The sequence below is a fragment of the Ursus maritimus genome, unplaced genomic scaffold (genome assembly GCF_017311325.1).
Source record: "Ursus maritimus isolate PB19 unplaced genomic scaffold, ASM1731132v1 scaffold_14, whole genome shotgun sequence".
Classification (NCBI taxonomy): Eukaryota; Metazoa; Chordata; class Mammalia; order Carnivora; family Ursidae; genus Ursus; species Ursus maritimus.
In genome coordinates, this window is record NW_024423786.1 from 67,934,492 (window position 1) to 67,950,690 (window position 16,199).

The 16,199-nt window shown below is 37.9% G+C and overlaps 1 protein-coding gene across 1 annotated transcript in view; it reads left to right on the plus strand.

Annotated features, from left to right (window-relative positions):
• The window catches only part of AKAP10 (A-kinase anchoring protein 10), a 75,796-nt gene that overhangs the window by 45,343 nt on the left and 14,254 nt on the right, over window positions 1-16,199 (plus strand). The window contains exons 8-12 of the mRNA XM_040630112.1: window positions 901-1,037; window positions 3,546-3,690; window positions 5,504-5,677; window positions 10,359-10,468; window positions 13,055-13,137. Coding sequence (XP_040486046.1) covers window positions 901-1,037; window positions 3,546-3,690; window positions 5,504-5,677; window positions 10,359-10,468; window positions 13,055-13,137 — 649 coding nt within the window. The remainder of the gene's footprint in view (window positions 1-900; window positions 1,038-3,545; window positions 3,691-5,503; window positions 5,678-10,358; window positions 10,469-13,054; window positions 13,138-16,199) is intronic.

Consider the following 16,199-nt stretch of genomic DNA (forward strand, 5'->3'; position numbering starts at 1 on the left):
TAATGGCAAGAGTACTTTAATGGCATATTAGATTAAAGAGAATGTGAAAAATCAGTATAAAATAACTCTAATTTTGAAAAACTGAAACTTCTGCTTATAAGAGAATGCATATTTTTAATTATCTTGGAGCTGTTTTAAAACCACAGATTTGATACTTGATTCCAGTGCACACATATTTGCAGACCAGACTTCAGTAGAGAGAAAGAAAAGGAGTATTTTTTCCTCCTATCATCACTTTTACTTTAGCCCCTTGATAGGATTTCTCAAGCAATGAGTAGATTAATGTCTTTGAGGCATACGGTTTAGTGTAACGGTATTTGTTAGGTCTCGGAAATGAAATTCTTTTGTTGCAAAGCACATGACTGTTAAGCAGAGAGGATTTCCAGGCTCACAAAGCATTAACTTAGATACACACTTGCACTCTGCCTCTCCCAAGAATAGAGCTCTCGGGTGATGTGCTTTCTCACGCCCTCTCTTTGCCGTAAGTGTAAGTCCGCAATTTGTTCGGGTTACTGTGGCTGCATGGAGTGATGGCAATGATCAGGTATGAAAGATTTGGTCTGGTTAGTGTACTTTTCGTATGTTAGCCACTGAGGGACCGCTAATCATCTTTACTGTGAATCTTATTCCAGTTCACTTAAGTTTGTATCCAGCAGTGTGGTGTGGGGTGTTGTTAGTTTTTTGGGTTTTTATCCCCTACGAGAATGGTTTTCAACTTTTCAGTCTCAAAAGCACCTGTGAGTTGCTGACTGGCATGAACTGAACAAGTGGATCTGGTTTTTTTTGTTGTTGGTTTTTGTGTATGTCCTGTATTTTTAATGGTTGGGCTTATGGACTAGAGATGGCTAGAGAAATCTGTTTATATTCTTTTTTTTCTTCTTTTGTATTTTTCCTTCCTAGTACATGGAAAAAGAGGATGCAGTGAATATCTTACAGTTCTGGTTGGCAGCAGATAACTTCCAGTCTCAACTTGCTGCCAAAAAGGGCCAGTATGATGGACAGGAGGCACAGAACGATGCCATGATTTTATATGACAAGTGAGTTTTATTGATGTATTCAGCATTTGGTGAATGTTGAATATTTGATATGTATTTCGGAAATAAAGATGAACAAATCCAGTCTCTGCTGTCAAGGAGCTCACAGGGAGTAGCATAAAAGCTGCTTTTCATATGGTGTGTATAAAGTTTTAGGATTCTTAGAACAAACAATTCTGCGGGGGGAGTGGGAGGTTTGTGTGTGGCAAGAAGGATGACGGTGGTGGAGTTCAGGAAGGGTTTCACAGAAGAAAGATTTGAATTGGATCCTGAATAATGAATTGAATTTTGCTAGCCAGAGAAGTCAGGAAAGAACATTCTAGGCAGAAGCACTGGCACAAGCAAAGTCAGAGAAACTTAGGGGAATGTGGCACTTTCAGGAAACTTGAGTTAGGGTAAGTAAAACTTGGGTAGGGAATATAAGAGGAAGATGAAACTGAAGGGAATACATTGTAAAGGGTCTTAGATACCTATGTATGGGTGTATCACATTGTGCAGATCTGCACAGCCAGGTTACTATTCAGTGAATAATAGTTTTTCGTTGGTCTTCACTGAAAATGAGAGGATGGCAAAATCTTACATTGAACAGAACTGAAAACATTTGGTCAGTCGAGTGATAAGCCTGTGGCCAGCTGTGGTACTCTTAGTTTTCATTTAATTTTCTTACTCTGTAAAGAAAAGTAATGTATTTGTATCCACAAGCAACCGCTGAGAGGATAACTTGACAGTAGAGGAAAGTCCGTGGGATGTTAGGGCTGCAGGAGAGCAGAGCACATCTAGGTCAGTGGTTCCTGAGCATTGCTGTGCAGGTTCCTGCTGGGCTGTCTGCGTAAGAACCAGCGGGGAGCTTGTTAAAAATAGGTTTCCAGCTCTCCACCCTAAGAGGTTCTGATGCAGCACGTTTGAGGTATGGCCCAGGAGTTTTTATTTTTAGAAGATAACCCCAGATGATTGCTGATGGATAGCCAGATTTGGGATCTAGTCTGATTTTCCCATTTTGCAGATAAGAAAACGAAGACCCTTTTTCTCAAAGTCACAGGGCAAGTTAGTGACAGAACTTGATCTGGAATGCAATTATTGTTTGCCCAGTGTTTATTTATATTTGTGGGAAATATTATATAAGAAACATTGTTATGTGGATGTTGAAATAGCACGTGTTTGCATTTAGAAATTCGGTCTGGGGTGCCCCAAAATTCAAATCATGGAGGAGTATTTACCAACTTATTTGTTACAAGGTGGGAGACTATTTGTTAAGAAAAGGCTAATAACAAAAAAAAAAAAGAATTTTTTTTTTTTTTTTACGCTGGAACAGAAGAGTGGCACTAGTAGTAAGTCCTGGCTGGAGCTCAGTAGGCACACAGAGCGGAGACCCTGTTTGCCCACTGGATCCCATTTTCACATTGGGAGCCATTTTTAAATAAAGATCACCGTATGGCATCCCACTGGCACTGTCATTTTGTCAAGTTCATTGTGCCAAATTTGACTTTGCCGATCCCAGTTTTGGGTTTTTTTTTTAAAGATTTATTTATTTATTTGGGGGAGAGAGAGAGCAAGCAAGCATGTGATGGGGGAGGGGTAGAGGGAGAAGGAGAGAATCGAGAATCTCAAGCAGAGTCCCCAATGAGGGTGGAGCCCGACACGGGGCTCCATCCCACAACCCTGAGATCATGACCTGAGCCCAAATCAAGTCAGATGCTCAATCGACTGAGCCACCCAGGCCCCGCATCCCTGTTTGTTTTTATATGTTATGTATGTTATGTATGTATCATCACAGTCATACCTAATTAGTCTTTCTGTATTTGTATCATAGACAAGATTTAGAAGTCCCTAGAATGCTTGGAAGAAAACATACATATATTTTTTTTGCTTTTAATCCTCCTTTTTTTGGTATCCAGTTTATAATCAGCCTACCAGAACACTAGTTTTGCATTATATCTTATGAAGTTAGAAATCTTTAAGGTAGCATTGATTACTCCTTTTCCTTTCCACACCCAGTCTTCACCAAGTCCTGTTATTCTGTGCAAATACATGAGATCCATGTACTTCACCCTCGGCGCTGTTGTAGTTTGAATTCCTGCATGTATAGTACCTGTACCTCGTAGTTACAGTGGTGTGTTCTCATCGTGTCCGATGCAGAGGTCTTTTCTGCTCTCTTTCCGGGGAGAGAATTGTGTCTTGCCCTCTCTTAAGTCCATTTCTGCCTCCCAAATGCTGAACAGAGAATAGGTGCCCATTAAATACGTGCGATTGATTGATTTCTTTGTCTCACTTGTAGCCTGACCCTCAGCAATCTTAAGGACTAAGGAAGATGGAAGGAGATAGGAATGTAGCAAGTTGACTCAGATACCTTCGGGGCTGTGGGAGTGAAGGTTGCAGCATGGCCCTTAGGAGCCAGCTCTCGAGTCCTAGGTCTGCAAGCTGAATCAAGTAGCCTCGTAGAAGAGTAGGTGCCAGAAGTTGCTTATACTAGCTAGGAAATTTGGTTTGATTTTGGCTGTCTTTGTACCATAGGTACTTCTCCCTCCAAGCCACACATCCTCTTGGATTTGATGATGTTGTACGATTAGAAATTGAATCCAATATCTGCAGGGAAGGTGGGCCACTCCCTAACTGTTTCACAACTCCATTACGTCAGGCCTGGACGACCATGGAGAAGGTAACCAAGAACTTCAAAAATATTAAACTGCAAGAAGTTTTTACTGGTGAAACCCAGAAAACATAACACGGAAAAAAACCAAATGTAACAAAAATGGAAAATTGAAGCAGTGGAGCGTAGTGATTAAGAGCAGAGGCTTTGAGTCTGACTTGGTATGTGTTAAGTTAGCCTTTATAGGCTGAGTGACCTCAGGCGGTTATTGAAATTCTCTAATGCCATTTTCTACATCTCTAAAATGGAGATAATATGGGTACTTACCTAAAAGCTATTTTAAGGATAAAAATGAGGTAAGATGTACAAAGTTCCTATTAATATTGCGTCCAGCACATAGTAAGTATTTAAAAAATGTTAATGGCTATTATTACTACTGTTATTATTAAATTTTCAAAAATAGTTAGATAGCAGTATTGGACAAAATTAGCTTAAAATGATCCAAATATTTCATCAGTATCTGTCAACAGGGTTAGAACACTAGTTTTGTGTATCATAACTTGCGGGGGATCACTAATAGCTTATTAATAATAAGGTGTTAGAATCTGTGAATGACTTATTCTTCTAATGAACTAGAGCGGATTTTACCAGGAATTACACAGAGCCCAGGATAAGCCCATGAGGTTATGATGCTTATATATGTCATGTGTATCTAGGTGGGAAAGGATTAAGTAAGCACTGTTAAATAATACCGCACATAGAAACTGAATTTCAGGAACATGGAAGAGTTACATATAGAAATCAGATCATTAAAAAGCTCATGGTAAGGTGAATAGATAATCAGCTGTTGCCCAGGGATAAAAAATTCCTCATGATTAAAATCTTCCTGATCTAAAATTAGGAAAAGTTCCAAATCTGTATCATATAAAGAAAGTAAACTTTCTGGATAAAAAAGAATATGAAAATACAGAGAAAAACAGAATGTTTAAATATTTCTTATACAATGTGTATATGTAAAGAACTTACACTAATTTTAATACTGTCAGATAGATGAGAAAAAGACACGGATGATTCGTTCATCAGTACTTTGAGAATTTCTGTGCCAGGTATTGGTGTTTTGGTGGTCAACAGAAGAAATGTGGCTTCTGCCCTCCTGGAGCTCTGTCTATAAAGAAGGCACACATTAAACACAGACTGTTTACAGTCATAATGCTAACTGCTGTGAAGGGAAAGTTGGTAATAGGAAATGCCAGTAATAAACATGGGAACTTATTCCACATCATTAATAATTTTTAAAGGTAAATAAAAACATCCATGTATCATTAGGCACTCACTTAACAATGATTTGGAAAAACACAATCCAGTGTTGGAAAGCCTATGTCAAAACAGAGACCTTGATATACTGCCAATGATACAAATTGACAACATCCTTCTGAGGAGTAAATTGGCTATCCATATCAAAGCTAACATGTTCACCCCATTTAACTCAATAATCACATACCTGGTAATTTATCTTAAGGAAATCAGTTCAGAAGTAAAAAAAAAAAATCAATATATACGCTAAGACTTTAATATTTATAACCAGAAAAATCTAGTTTCAGATTAGATTCCCTTGCAGCATGTTTTCTGGTCACTAAAAAATCTAAATATCAAGTCTATGTAATAGTTTATGGTAAGCTCCTAGGGGACACACCTATAAATTGTACTCATAATTTTAGTCACAATGTAAACTGTACATGAAGGGATAATACTTGGGAGTATAACAAGGAAAAGCAAAATCACTTGTGCTAGCTGGTAGAATTGTGCATAAAATTCTGCTTTCAAAGAAGATTTTAATTGTATTTGATTTCACCTCTAAAATAATGCTTGTCCTCTCTTCCAGGTCTTTTTGCCTGGTTTCTTGTCCAGCAATCTTTATTATAAGTATTTGAATGATCTCATCCATTCGGTTCGAGGAGATGAGTTTCTGGGAGGAAATGTGTCACTGACGGCTCACGGCTCCCTCGGTCCTCCTGATGACTCTCACCCAGGTGGTTCCGACAGCTCGGCTTCTCAGGTACCGATCAGTTCGCCTCTGACAATGGGGAGAAAGGTGTACACATCCTTCCCTTCTGTTTGGAAGTTTTTGTTGTTAGAAGAAACGAAGAAAATAAAATTCGCCTACTTACTCTGTGTTTTAACACAAATATCTGCAGTGATTAGCAGTGTATTATGTCGTAAGGTGGTGTGCTGTTTCATTCAGGCCACTCTTCTGCCTGACTCCAGCTGTTGCCTTCAGTAATCAGATAATACGACGTACATTTCTAGCCTCCAAAGAACTCTTTGTGCAGTTATTTGGGAAATTTTAGTAACTACATTTGGGATGCTTTTTTATAGAATAATTCTTTCTTTTTTTAAGATTTACTTATTTTAGAGAGAGACCTCGTGAGCATGAGAGGGAGGGGCAGAGAGAGGGGGAGAGAGAACCCCAAGCAGACTCCACACGGAGCAGAGCAGGCTTGATCTCGCTTCCCTGAGATCTCGACCTGAGTTGAAACCAAGAGTCGGAGGTAACCAACTGTGCCATCCAGGGACCCCTAGTATAATTCTTAATCATCCTTTCTTAATATTGTATTTCACCGAAGAGCTTTTGGTTCCATTTTGAACTGCAGGGACACTATATTTCCTTAATCTTTTTGAGTTTTTTTTAGAGTGCTTTCATGCGTCAAACCTTAACTGATTCTCCCCACAATTGGGTGAAATGGTTTGTCCCCAAGAGAGATCTAGGAAGGTATTAAGAAGTTAACTAATTTTAGGGGCGCCTGGGTGGCACAGCAGTTAAGCATCTGCCTTCGGCTCAGGGCGTTATGGGATCGAGCCCCACATCAGGCTCCTCCGCTATGAGCCTGCTTCTTCCTCTCCCACTCCCCCTGCTTGTGTTCCCTCTCTCGCTGGCTGTCTCTATCTCTGTCAAATAAATAAATAAAATCTTTAAAAAAAAAAAAAAGTTAACTAATTTTATTAAAATCGCACAGTAGGTGTAGAGCCCAAACAGATTCCCTGTCTAGTGTTCTTCACCATAATGTAGCATAATTAGTTTCTCATCACACCATTGACACATAAATAACACTGCAGACTTTTTGACACAGGGCCTTGGATAAAGTTTCTTAATTTACACAACAGTACTATTTATTACCAGCAACAGGGCTCTCCGCAGCACATTTTCCTCCTGTTCAGGTTGCGTAGCAGGTGATCCGTTGAATGTGGTTGCCATTTTGTGTTCTGATACAGGCTAGAATGTTTTGTTATTTAAGCACTTCAGAGGTCTAGGTGCTGACTTTAAAATATATTTTTACACTTTTGGTTGAAGTGTAATATATATATATACAGAAAACTCAATATATCATAACTCTATGTAGCTTGAAGAATTTTCGTAAACAGATTTGATCCGTGTATCCAGCATCCAGCTCAAGAAACAAACATAACATTACCCGTATGTCCATAAACCCTCTTGTGCCCCCTTCTAGTCACTGTCCAGGAAAGCTACTATCCTAACTTTTGATGGTGTATAGGTTTGTGTTACCTATTCAGTTATATAATTGAAATCATTCTGTATATACTCTTTTTTCTTCCTTTCATTTTTTGTACAGCTTTATTGAGAGATAATTCACATACCATACAATTCACCTGTTTATGTTGTATAATTTAGTAGTTTTAGTATATTCATAGAGTTGCTTAACTGTCATCAAAGCCAATTGGTTTTTCACCTAAGAAAGAAATCCTGTGTCCTTTAAGTAATACCCCCCAAGTCCTCCAATTCCTCCAGCCCTAGGCTACTACTGAGCTACTTTCTGTCTGTATAGAGTTGCCTATTCTGGACATTTCATATAATTGGAACCATGTGATGTGGGGTCTTTTGCGACGGGTTTCTTTCACTTAGCGTGCTGTTTTCAAGGTTCATCCATGCTTAGCATGTATCAGAACTGTATTCCTTTTGTTTGTTTGTTTTGGTTGTTGGTTTTTTTAAAAAGAAGTTATTCATTTATTAGAGAGAGAGACAGCATGAGCCAAGGGGAGAGGGAGAGGGAAAAGCAGACTCCCCGCAGAGCCAGGAGCCAGACGCAGGGCCCGATCCCAAGACCCCGGGATCATGACGTGAGCTAAAATCAAAAGTCTTGACGCTCAACTGACTGAGCCACCCACGCATCCCAGAACTTTATTCCTTTTATGGCCAAATAATATTCCATTTTACACACATGCCACATTTCGTTTATCCTTCAGTTGATGGACATTTGGGTTATTTCTCTCTTTTGGTTATTATGAATAATGCTGCTGTCCAAGTTTTTGTGTGAATATAGGTTTTCATTTCTCTTATGTATATATCTAGAAGTAGAATTGTTAGCTCAAATGATAACTGTTTAACTCTGTCTTAATTACCTTTGCTTGGGTAACAGGTTTTGAAATCAGGAAGGAAGGGAGAGTCTTCCAACTTAGTTCTTCTTTTTCAAGATCGTTTTGACTATTTGAGGTCCCTTGAGTTTTCGGATGCATTCAAGGATCAGTTTATCAACTTCTACGCAGACAGCAGCCAGGATTCTGATAGGGAGTGCATTGCTTCCATAGATCAATTTGGGACGAATTGCCATCTTAACAATATTAAATGTTCTGATCCATGAACAGAGGATATAGGATGCCTTTCAAGTATTCAGATCTTCTTTAATTTCTTACATATTGTAGTTTTCAAGTATCAGTTTTGTATTTCTTAAGTTTATTCTAAATATTTTACTCTTTTTGATACTATTAATAAAGGGAATTTTTTTCTTATACTCAAAGGTAAGCATATAGAAAAACAGTTTTTTTTAAATTGAGGTAAAATTCAGCTAACAGAAAGTTAAATGTTATTAAGTGTCTAATTCAGTGATGTTCACTGAATAGTGAATTTAGTATATTCACAGAGTTGTGCAGCCATTGCCACTATCTGGTTCCAGACTTTTTCATCGCCCCAAATGGAAACTTCGAAAATGGAACATTAAGCAGTCACTCCCCATGCCTACCTGTATTTTCTTCTAAGAGTTTAGGCCTTTGATCCATTTTGAGTTAGTTTTGCATGTTGTGTGAGGTAAGGGCCGACTATTTTTTTGCATGTGGATATCTAGTTGTCCCAGAACCTTTTATTGACAGAACTCTTCTTTTACCATTGAGTGATCTTGGCATCTTTGTCAAAAATCATTTGACCTTAGACATACCGGTTTATTTCTGGACTCTCAGTTCTACTACATTGATCTACGTGTATCTTATGCCAGTACTACATTGTTTTGATTACTACGGCTTTGCAAGTTTTGAAATCAGGAACTATGTGTCCTTCAACTTTATTTTTTTTAATTGTAAGATTCTTTTGCCTATTCTGGGTCCCTTGCAATTCCATATGAAATTTAGGATTGGGTTTACATTGAATCTGTAGATTCCTTTGGGATGTATTACCATTTTAACAATATTAAGTCTTCTTCCAGTCCATGAACATGGGATGTCATCCCATTTATTTAAGCTGTCTTTAATTTCTTTCATCATGGTTTTGTGGGCCTCAGTGTACAGGTCTTGTATCTTCTTGGGACATTTTTTTCCTGAATTTTTTATTGTTTTTGATGCTATTATAAATAGAATTATTTTCTTAATTTCATCTTCTTATTTTTCATTGGTAATGCATTGAAATAAACTTTTGTGTTGATCTTGTACCTTGGAACTTTATGAAATTCATTTGTTAACTCTAATAGTTTTCTTGTGGATACTTTTTTTTTTTTTTAATTTTGATTTATTTGAGAGAAAGAGAATGAGCGAGAGAGAGCACAAGCCAGGGGGGAGAGGCAGAGGAAGAAGCAGACTTCCCTGCTAAGCAGGGAACCCAGTGCAGGACCCGATCTGAGCCAAAGGCAGACGCTTAGCCAACTGAGCCACCCAGGCGCCCCGGTGCCTCTTTCTTTTTAATAATTTACCCTTCTTGGCACATAAAAAGAACCCCTCCCCCACACTGTAGAGCATGTTCTATAAGTGTCTGTTCAATTTTTATTTTATTAATTTAACCTATATCTTAGTCATGGATATTAAGCACTTTCCCATCTTTTGTTATTTTAAACAATGCCACAATGAGGAATAATCTTGTATATTAGTCATTTTGTGGAACTGTGTCTGTAATTGAATTTTTAGAGATGGAATATCTGGGAAAACTATGGCTCTGGTATTTCATAGAAATACCAATTCTTACTTGCTTTTTTTGTGGGATGAGGAGTGGGAGATGACATGCTGGGTGGGGAACTTACTGCACTCATCTAGCTGGTCATTTTAGAAAGTTTTCTTTAGCTTCTCCTTTGTAACATAGCCTCACTGAAAATCAAAAGTATTTATGTTTATTTGTAAAAGTTAGCTAAGCTATATATGTCTGGGTGGGTGGGAGTCTTGTACATTTGGGAATGTAATGCCTGTGAAGATAGCACATTTGTTGGAACTTAGATCATTAAGAAAACAAACAGATTTGGCATTAAATGCATATGTTATACATTGTAATACTGTGCTTTCCTCCTGTGATTGTATTTCGAGGCTACATTTCAGAATCATTGCTGTTCAGCATCTCTATAATGATGAGCTTGAGTGAGAATTACATGTATTTCAAATACTGAAGATTTTGTACAAATCTGTCATAATCCAAACCTGGCACTGTTTGATTCCCGAATAACATACTATTAATTTTACAATTTCTGTTGTAGTCCAGTATGAAAAAAGCCAGTGTTAAAATTCTGAAAAATTTTGACGAAGCGATAATTGTGGATGCTGCGAGTCTGGATCCAGAATCTCTGTATCAGCGGACATACGCCGGGTAAGCTCAACTAGGGTCTCGAACTTTTATAAGTCTGTTGAATTTTGCATCTTTTATTTTTTAACTTAAAATTTAAAAATTGTTTCTAATCTACTGTTCTATACCCAGCACTTTTATATATAGTACAGAGTAGACCACAGTTAAGAGTGGAGACTAGGCAGCAACTTCCTCGGTTTTAATCTTGGCTTAGCCACTTACTGGTAAACTTCTTAACCTCTGTGTCTTAGTTTTTTCATCTCCACTTCATTGGGTTGTTTAGAGGTACATAAAAAGCATTCAGAACCTTGCCAGGTATCTAGTAAACCTCTGTAAATACCATTACCGTCGTCATTCCACTGCACTGTACAAGGCTGGTGAGTATCATGTTTATATGATACGTGTTAGGCTGTATCTCTTCCCATATTTCATTTGGTTCACATGTTAGCTATTTCAAAGTCTCTATCTTAAAACGAAAAATAAAAACAAAGTACAAAGATGCCAGCATCATTTATTATGGACTGTATAGCTAATACTTGAAACCAGAATAAAATTATTTCTTTGTATTTAGGAATTGGGTGTTTATTTTATCCTGTAACAAAAAGACATCAGTTCATAGCATATGCCACTTAACCAACCTTTACCACAGATCAAATCATAAAATCGCTTCCTCTTCCCTAAAGATGGCTTGATGAGCCTATAAATCTGTGTAAATTCTTGATTACCTTACCCCAACCCCAGTCCTGGCAGCACCATGAAAAGGGATTTCAACATGTTTAATTGATTTTGTCAGAAAGTAACAGTGATACTTGGGAGACCAAGGAATCCTGGAAAGCACTGAAAAGTAAATAAAGGGCTGTTTTGACTACATTGTCTTCAAAAAGCACACTTCCGCTGAGGCAGTGTTGTAATCTTTAGCGCTTCTTTTAGGAAATGATGGACAATAAGCCTACATGATTTAATTACCAAAGACTATATTCATTAGGGAATTGTTGGTTCATTTACTTAAAACCTTACTTAGTCTGTCAATTGCAAGATGTTTTACTTCTGTTAAGTTTTTTGTGTATGTAAAATAAATATATTTTAACAGATAATGTATAAAATGGATCAGAAAAGGGAAAATGACTTTTCTTCATCTTTAAAGAGAGTTTTCAGTGTTTGTTTTAGCTTTCTGGTTTTGGCATCTTCCTGAAATTTTTCTGAAGGCAGACAAATTTGTATCCGTTGGTGTATTGCAACCACATGTGAAATGATGACTTACTATGAACAGTAGCCCTCAAATAAGACCCACTGTGCCCAAAGCGAAATAATACGTAGGCATCACAGAGTTTCTTCTTCTACCTTTTAATTACAAATATATTAATCTCTTGTACAGGTTAAATTGATAGATAAGGCTAATGTCCCCTTTGGTCACACACCACTGCTTTCTCTCCCCTTCCTACTCAGGATAATCACTGTTACATTATAGTATGTATTTTTGTTTGCTTATTTTTATGTAATTGATATCACACTCTCTTCAATATCTTGTGCTTTCATTCACAGTGAGTTTTGGAGATTTCTCTTTGTTAGTCTATACAGATTTACCTCATTTTAACTGTGTTACAGTATTCTATATATAATATTAATTATAGCTCATAAGTGTGGCCACTGTTTGGCCCTTTGGTATTGAGTATTTAAGTTGTTTACAGTTTTTCACAGATTATGAAATATTGAGTATTTAAGTTGTTTGCAGTTATACACAGAATAGCAAAAGACTTCCTCTTATTTACTTCCTTACACCAAGTCGCAGACTTTAAATTTCAATAGATCTTACCAATTTACCTTTGAAAGTATCTATATATTTTGCATCCGTACCCTCATTAACAAAGATACTAATTTTCCCCACATCTTTATTGACGCTAAATAGCATCAGATGTTTGATTTTTTTTTTTTTTTTTTTTTTTTTTTTTTTTTTTTTTACCACCTGGACTCCTGCTCACAAGATTCAACTTCTTTTGGCATTTTGTTGGTTAACAGGTTTTTCTTCCATGAGTTGACTATTCGTCTCCTTTTTACGTTTTTCTGTTGGATGATTTCTTAGTGACTTGTTGGGATTCTGTATGTTTTTTAAAATTCATTATTGATGTGATCTGTTAAATAAGATCTTTCACTGTGTTCTTTGCCTTTTAATTTTTATATTGTTATAGCTTTATAGCATGTATAACTATATATAATTACCATACTTTATAATACACATTTTGGTCTAGGGCAGGTTCCTACCTTTTTATCTCTTTTACAGAATTATCTCGGCTATTCTTACACCTTTCCTCCTCTGTATAAATTTTAGTATTGTGAGCCATCTCTTCACCCATCATGTTTCATAAACCTTTTTGGGATTTGAATGGAATTACACTGAATTAAAGATTATTTTGCTTTCTTTGGGGGACAGTTCTATTTGAAATAAGCCTTGCTTTGAATAACATGAGCTAGCTATAAATTGTATTTCTAGCTTTAGATGAGATGCTTAAGAATGGGATTCTTTTTTCCTTTTTTTTTTTTTTTTTGTATTTTTCTTTCTTTAATTTAAAATTGATTGTTAGAAATCATGTTCTTCTTTTTGTACTTATTTAGGAAGATGACATTCGGAAGAGTAAGTGACTTGGGGCAATTCATTCGAGAATCTGAGCCTGAACCTGATGTAAAGAAATCAAAAGGTTTGTGGTGTTTTTATACTCCGTGTTAAGCCTTCACTCACATCAGTCATTGACTGTAAGTGAAGGATCACTGAAGATCTATTTTATGAAGTAACTGTCTTATCTCTCACTTGTGTTTATATCACAGCTGAACCCAAGGGCTACATGTAGTTGCATCTCTGAATGAAAGTGAGTGAGCTTGCTTTACCATTACAGAAAGCACATATTTGCGAAAGAATGTCACCTTTCTATTAAAGATGGTGAATACCCAGTCCAGGTTGGACTTAATGTTTGTCGTGAGACCCTTCAGTTCATTAAATTTCCTCTAATTTGCTAGAAGTTATTATGAAATATTTGTGGAAAATATTCATAGGTTGAAATTCAGATCCTTTGTCAGGAGAGTGCTCCATCAACTGCAAGAGTTAAACATAGAAGTCTTTTTTTTAACAAGAACATTATTTGTGACTGATCTCAACTTCCAAACAGTTGGTCTACACAGGAAGATTTTGGAAACCAATGTGGATCCATTCAGTTGGGATCTAGAAATTTTTCAATGTGATTGAATTGACAGTATTGTCTTAAGTAAAAGATACTAACTTTTGTAAGAAGAAAATGCTCCAGGGGTGCCTGGATGGCTCAGTCCGTGAAGCATCTGCCTTTGGCTCAGGTCATGATCTCAGGGTCCTGGCATCAAGCCTCACGTCGGGTTCCCTGCTCAGCAAGGAGTCTGCTTCTCCCTCTCCTTCTGCCCCTCCCCCCGACTTGTGTGCGTGGGTGCTCCCTCTCTCTCTCCCTCTCTCTAGAATAAATAAATAATTTTTTAAAAACTTTTTAAAAAGAAAAAATGTTCTATTTTGATAAGTGTGTTTAAAATTAAGAGCTGTTGTTAATCTTCCTATTAAATTTAATAGGACTGCATTCCTATTATGTATATTTGTTAAAAAATTTTTTTACATAAACTCTACGTAGGCTCAAACTCATGACCCCAAGATCAAGAGTTGCGTGCTCCTCTACCGACTGAGCCAGCCAGGCACCCCATATTATGTTTATTTTTTAATGCAACTGTTGTTTGAGTAATGAGTCATACCACCTGATGTTATGAGCATTCTACTTTTGGATCAGATATACATCGACAGAGTAAGCAAAAAATGGAACAATTGTTGAAATAATTTAGACCAAAAAAGGGCCTGTTACCTATTTCACCTTATTAGTTTATTTAAATAATTGATTTTATTTCCTCTTTCACCAAAGAAGTCTGAAGTATGTGGTCAGGAAAAGTTTAAAGACTGAAAGAAGTCTACACAGTTCATTCAGTAAATAATGTTTTAGTGCCTCTGTGCACTCCTATCCACTGGGGGGGGTTAGAAGATACAGATCCTGCCATTAAGAAACTTAGAGTCTAGTAGCATCTTTTATTGGGTAAAACATGACTAGGAGGAAGCGGTTATGGGTAGCCTTGGAGCAGAGGAAGTGCTAGCCAGCCTCTGTGGGGTAGCGGCCAGGAAGGGCTCTACACCGTCCTCAGGTGGCTTCTGTCCGTGAGGGTCATGGCATCTCCAGTATTAAGAGAATCTCTGAGCTCATTAATTTTTTAAAAAGCTGGTCTTATTCCTCTGACATCTCATAAAGAAGTGCTACTGCTCTAGAGTATAGGTGTTGGGTGCTTGCGGGGTTTTTACACACACACACACACACACACACACAGGAATTAAGATATGTAGTTAGTAGCTAAAGATATACAAGAAACTTTTGCCAAACACTATCTCTGCTCTTTCGGTTTATTCAGTCTCTTCATATTATTCACTTATTCATTCATTCTAAAATATGAGTGCCTGCCCTATGCATTCACGGTTCTAGATTCTGAGAAGAAAATGAAATTTCCAGCCCTTGTGGAGCTCACATTATAGTGGAGGAAAGAGTGAATAGAATACTGTGTGTGTGTGTGTTTATATATATAAACATAAGAATAGTGGGGAGCTCTGTTTTAAAAGTGGTGGTCAGGGGTGCCTGGGGGGCTCGTTTGGTTGAGTATCCGACTCCTGATTTTGACTCAGTTCATGATCTCAGGGTCGGGAGATCAAGCCCCACAACAGGCTCTGCACTCAGTATGGAGTCTGTTTGAGATTCTCTTTCTCTCCCCCTCTCCCCCTCCCCCTGCTCACGTTCTCGCTCCCTAAAATAAACAAACACATAAAATCTGTAAAAGAAAAAAATAAAAGTGGTTGTCTGGAGGAGCGCCTGGGTGGCTCAGTCAATTAAGCATCTGACTCTTGATCTCAGCTCAGGTCTCGATCCTCAGGGTTGTGAGTTCAAGCCCCTCACTGGGCTCCATGCTGAGCGTGAAGCCTACTTAAAAAAGAAAATGGTTGTCAGGAAAGGTCTCACTGAGGAAGTTGCATTTTTAGTAGAGACCTGAGCAAAATGGGGGAGTAAGCCTGGCAAGATCTGCAGGAAGAGGTTCTTGGCAGAAGGCACAAGACAAACCCTGAAGCTTAAGAGCCCAGCATGATCAAGCAGCAGCAAGACCAGTGCGGCTGAAGAGTGAGCAGAGGGATGAGCGGAGGAGGCGAGTAAGGTTGGGGGCTTCTCACAGACCATGGTAGGAAGTTGGAAGTTGGAGCAGGGGTTCCCAGGATGTGATTCATGTTTTAAAGGTGTGGCTTTGGCAACTGTTGGGAAAATAGAGTGTAGGGGTTTAAGAGGAGAAGCAGGGAAAGAACATTCTTGCTGTGGTCTAAGGAGAGGATGATGGTGGTGGTTGTGATTTAGGTCGTGGAAGAACGGTCAGACTTGGGTTGTGTTGGAAGGTAGAGGCAGCAGGATTACATCATCTACCAGCAGGCTCATCCATCAGGTTACTTGCATTATTAATGTAACCGAGACATGCCTACATAAAGCAATTAATAGTAATTTCTGCAGTTTGAGTAAATACATCCATATATCCCCGTGCTTCCTCTAGCTGTCCAGCCATGTCTTTAAGTCATGTATTTTTGTGGTAAGTAAATGACCTAATGCAGGAGCCAGCAGATCTGATTCATTTACTCAGAAGGCCAGAGACAATGCTATATGCTAAGGATACAAGT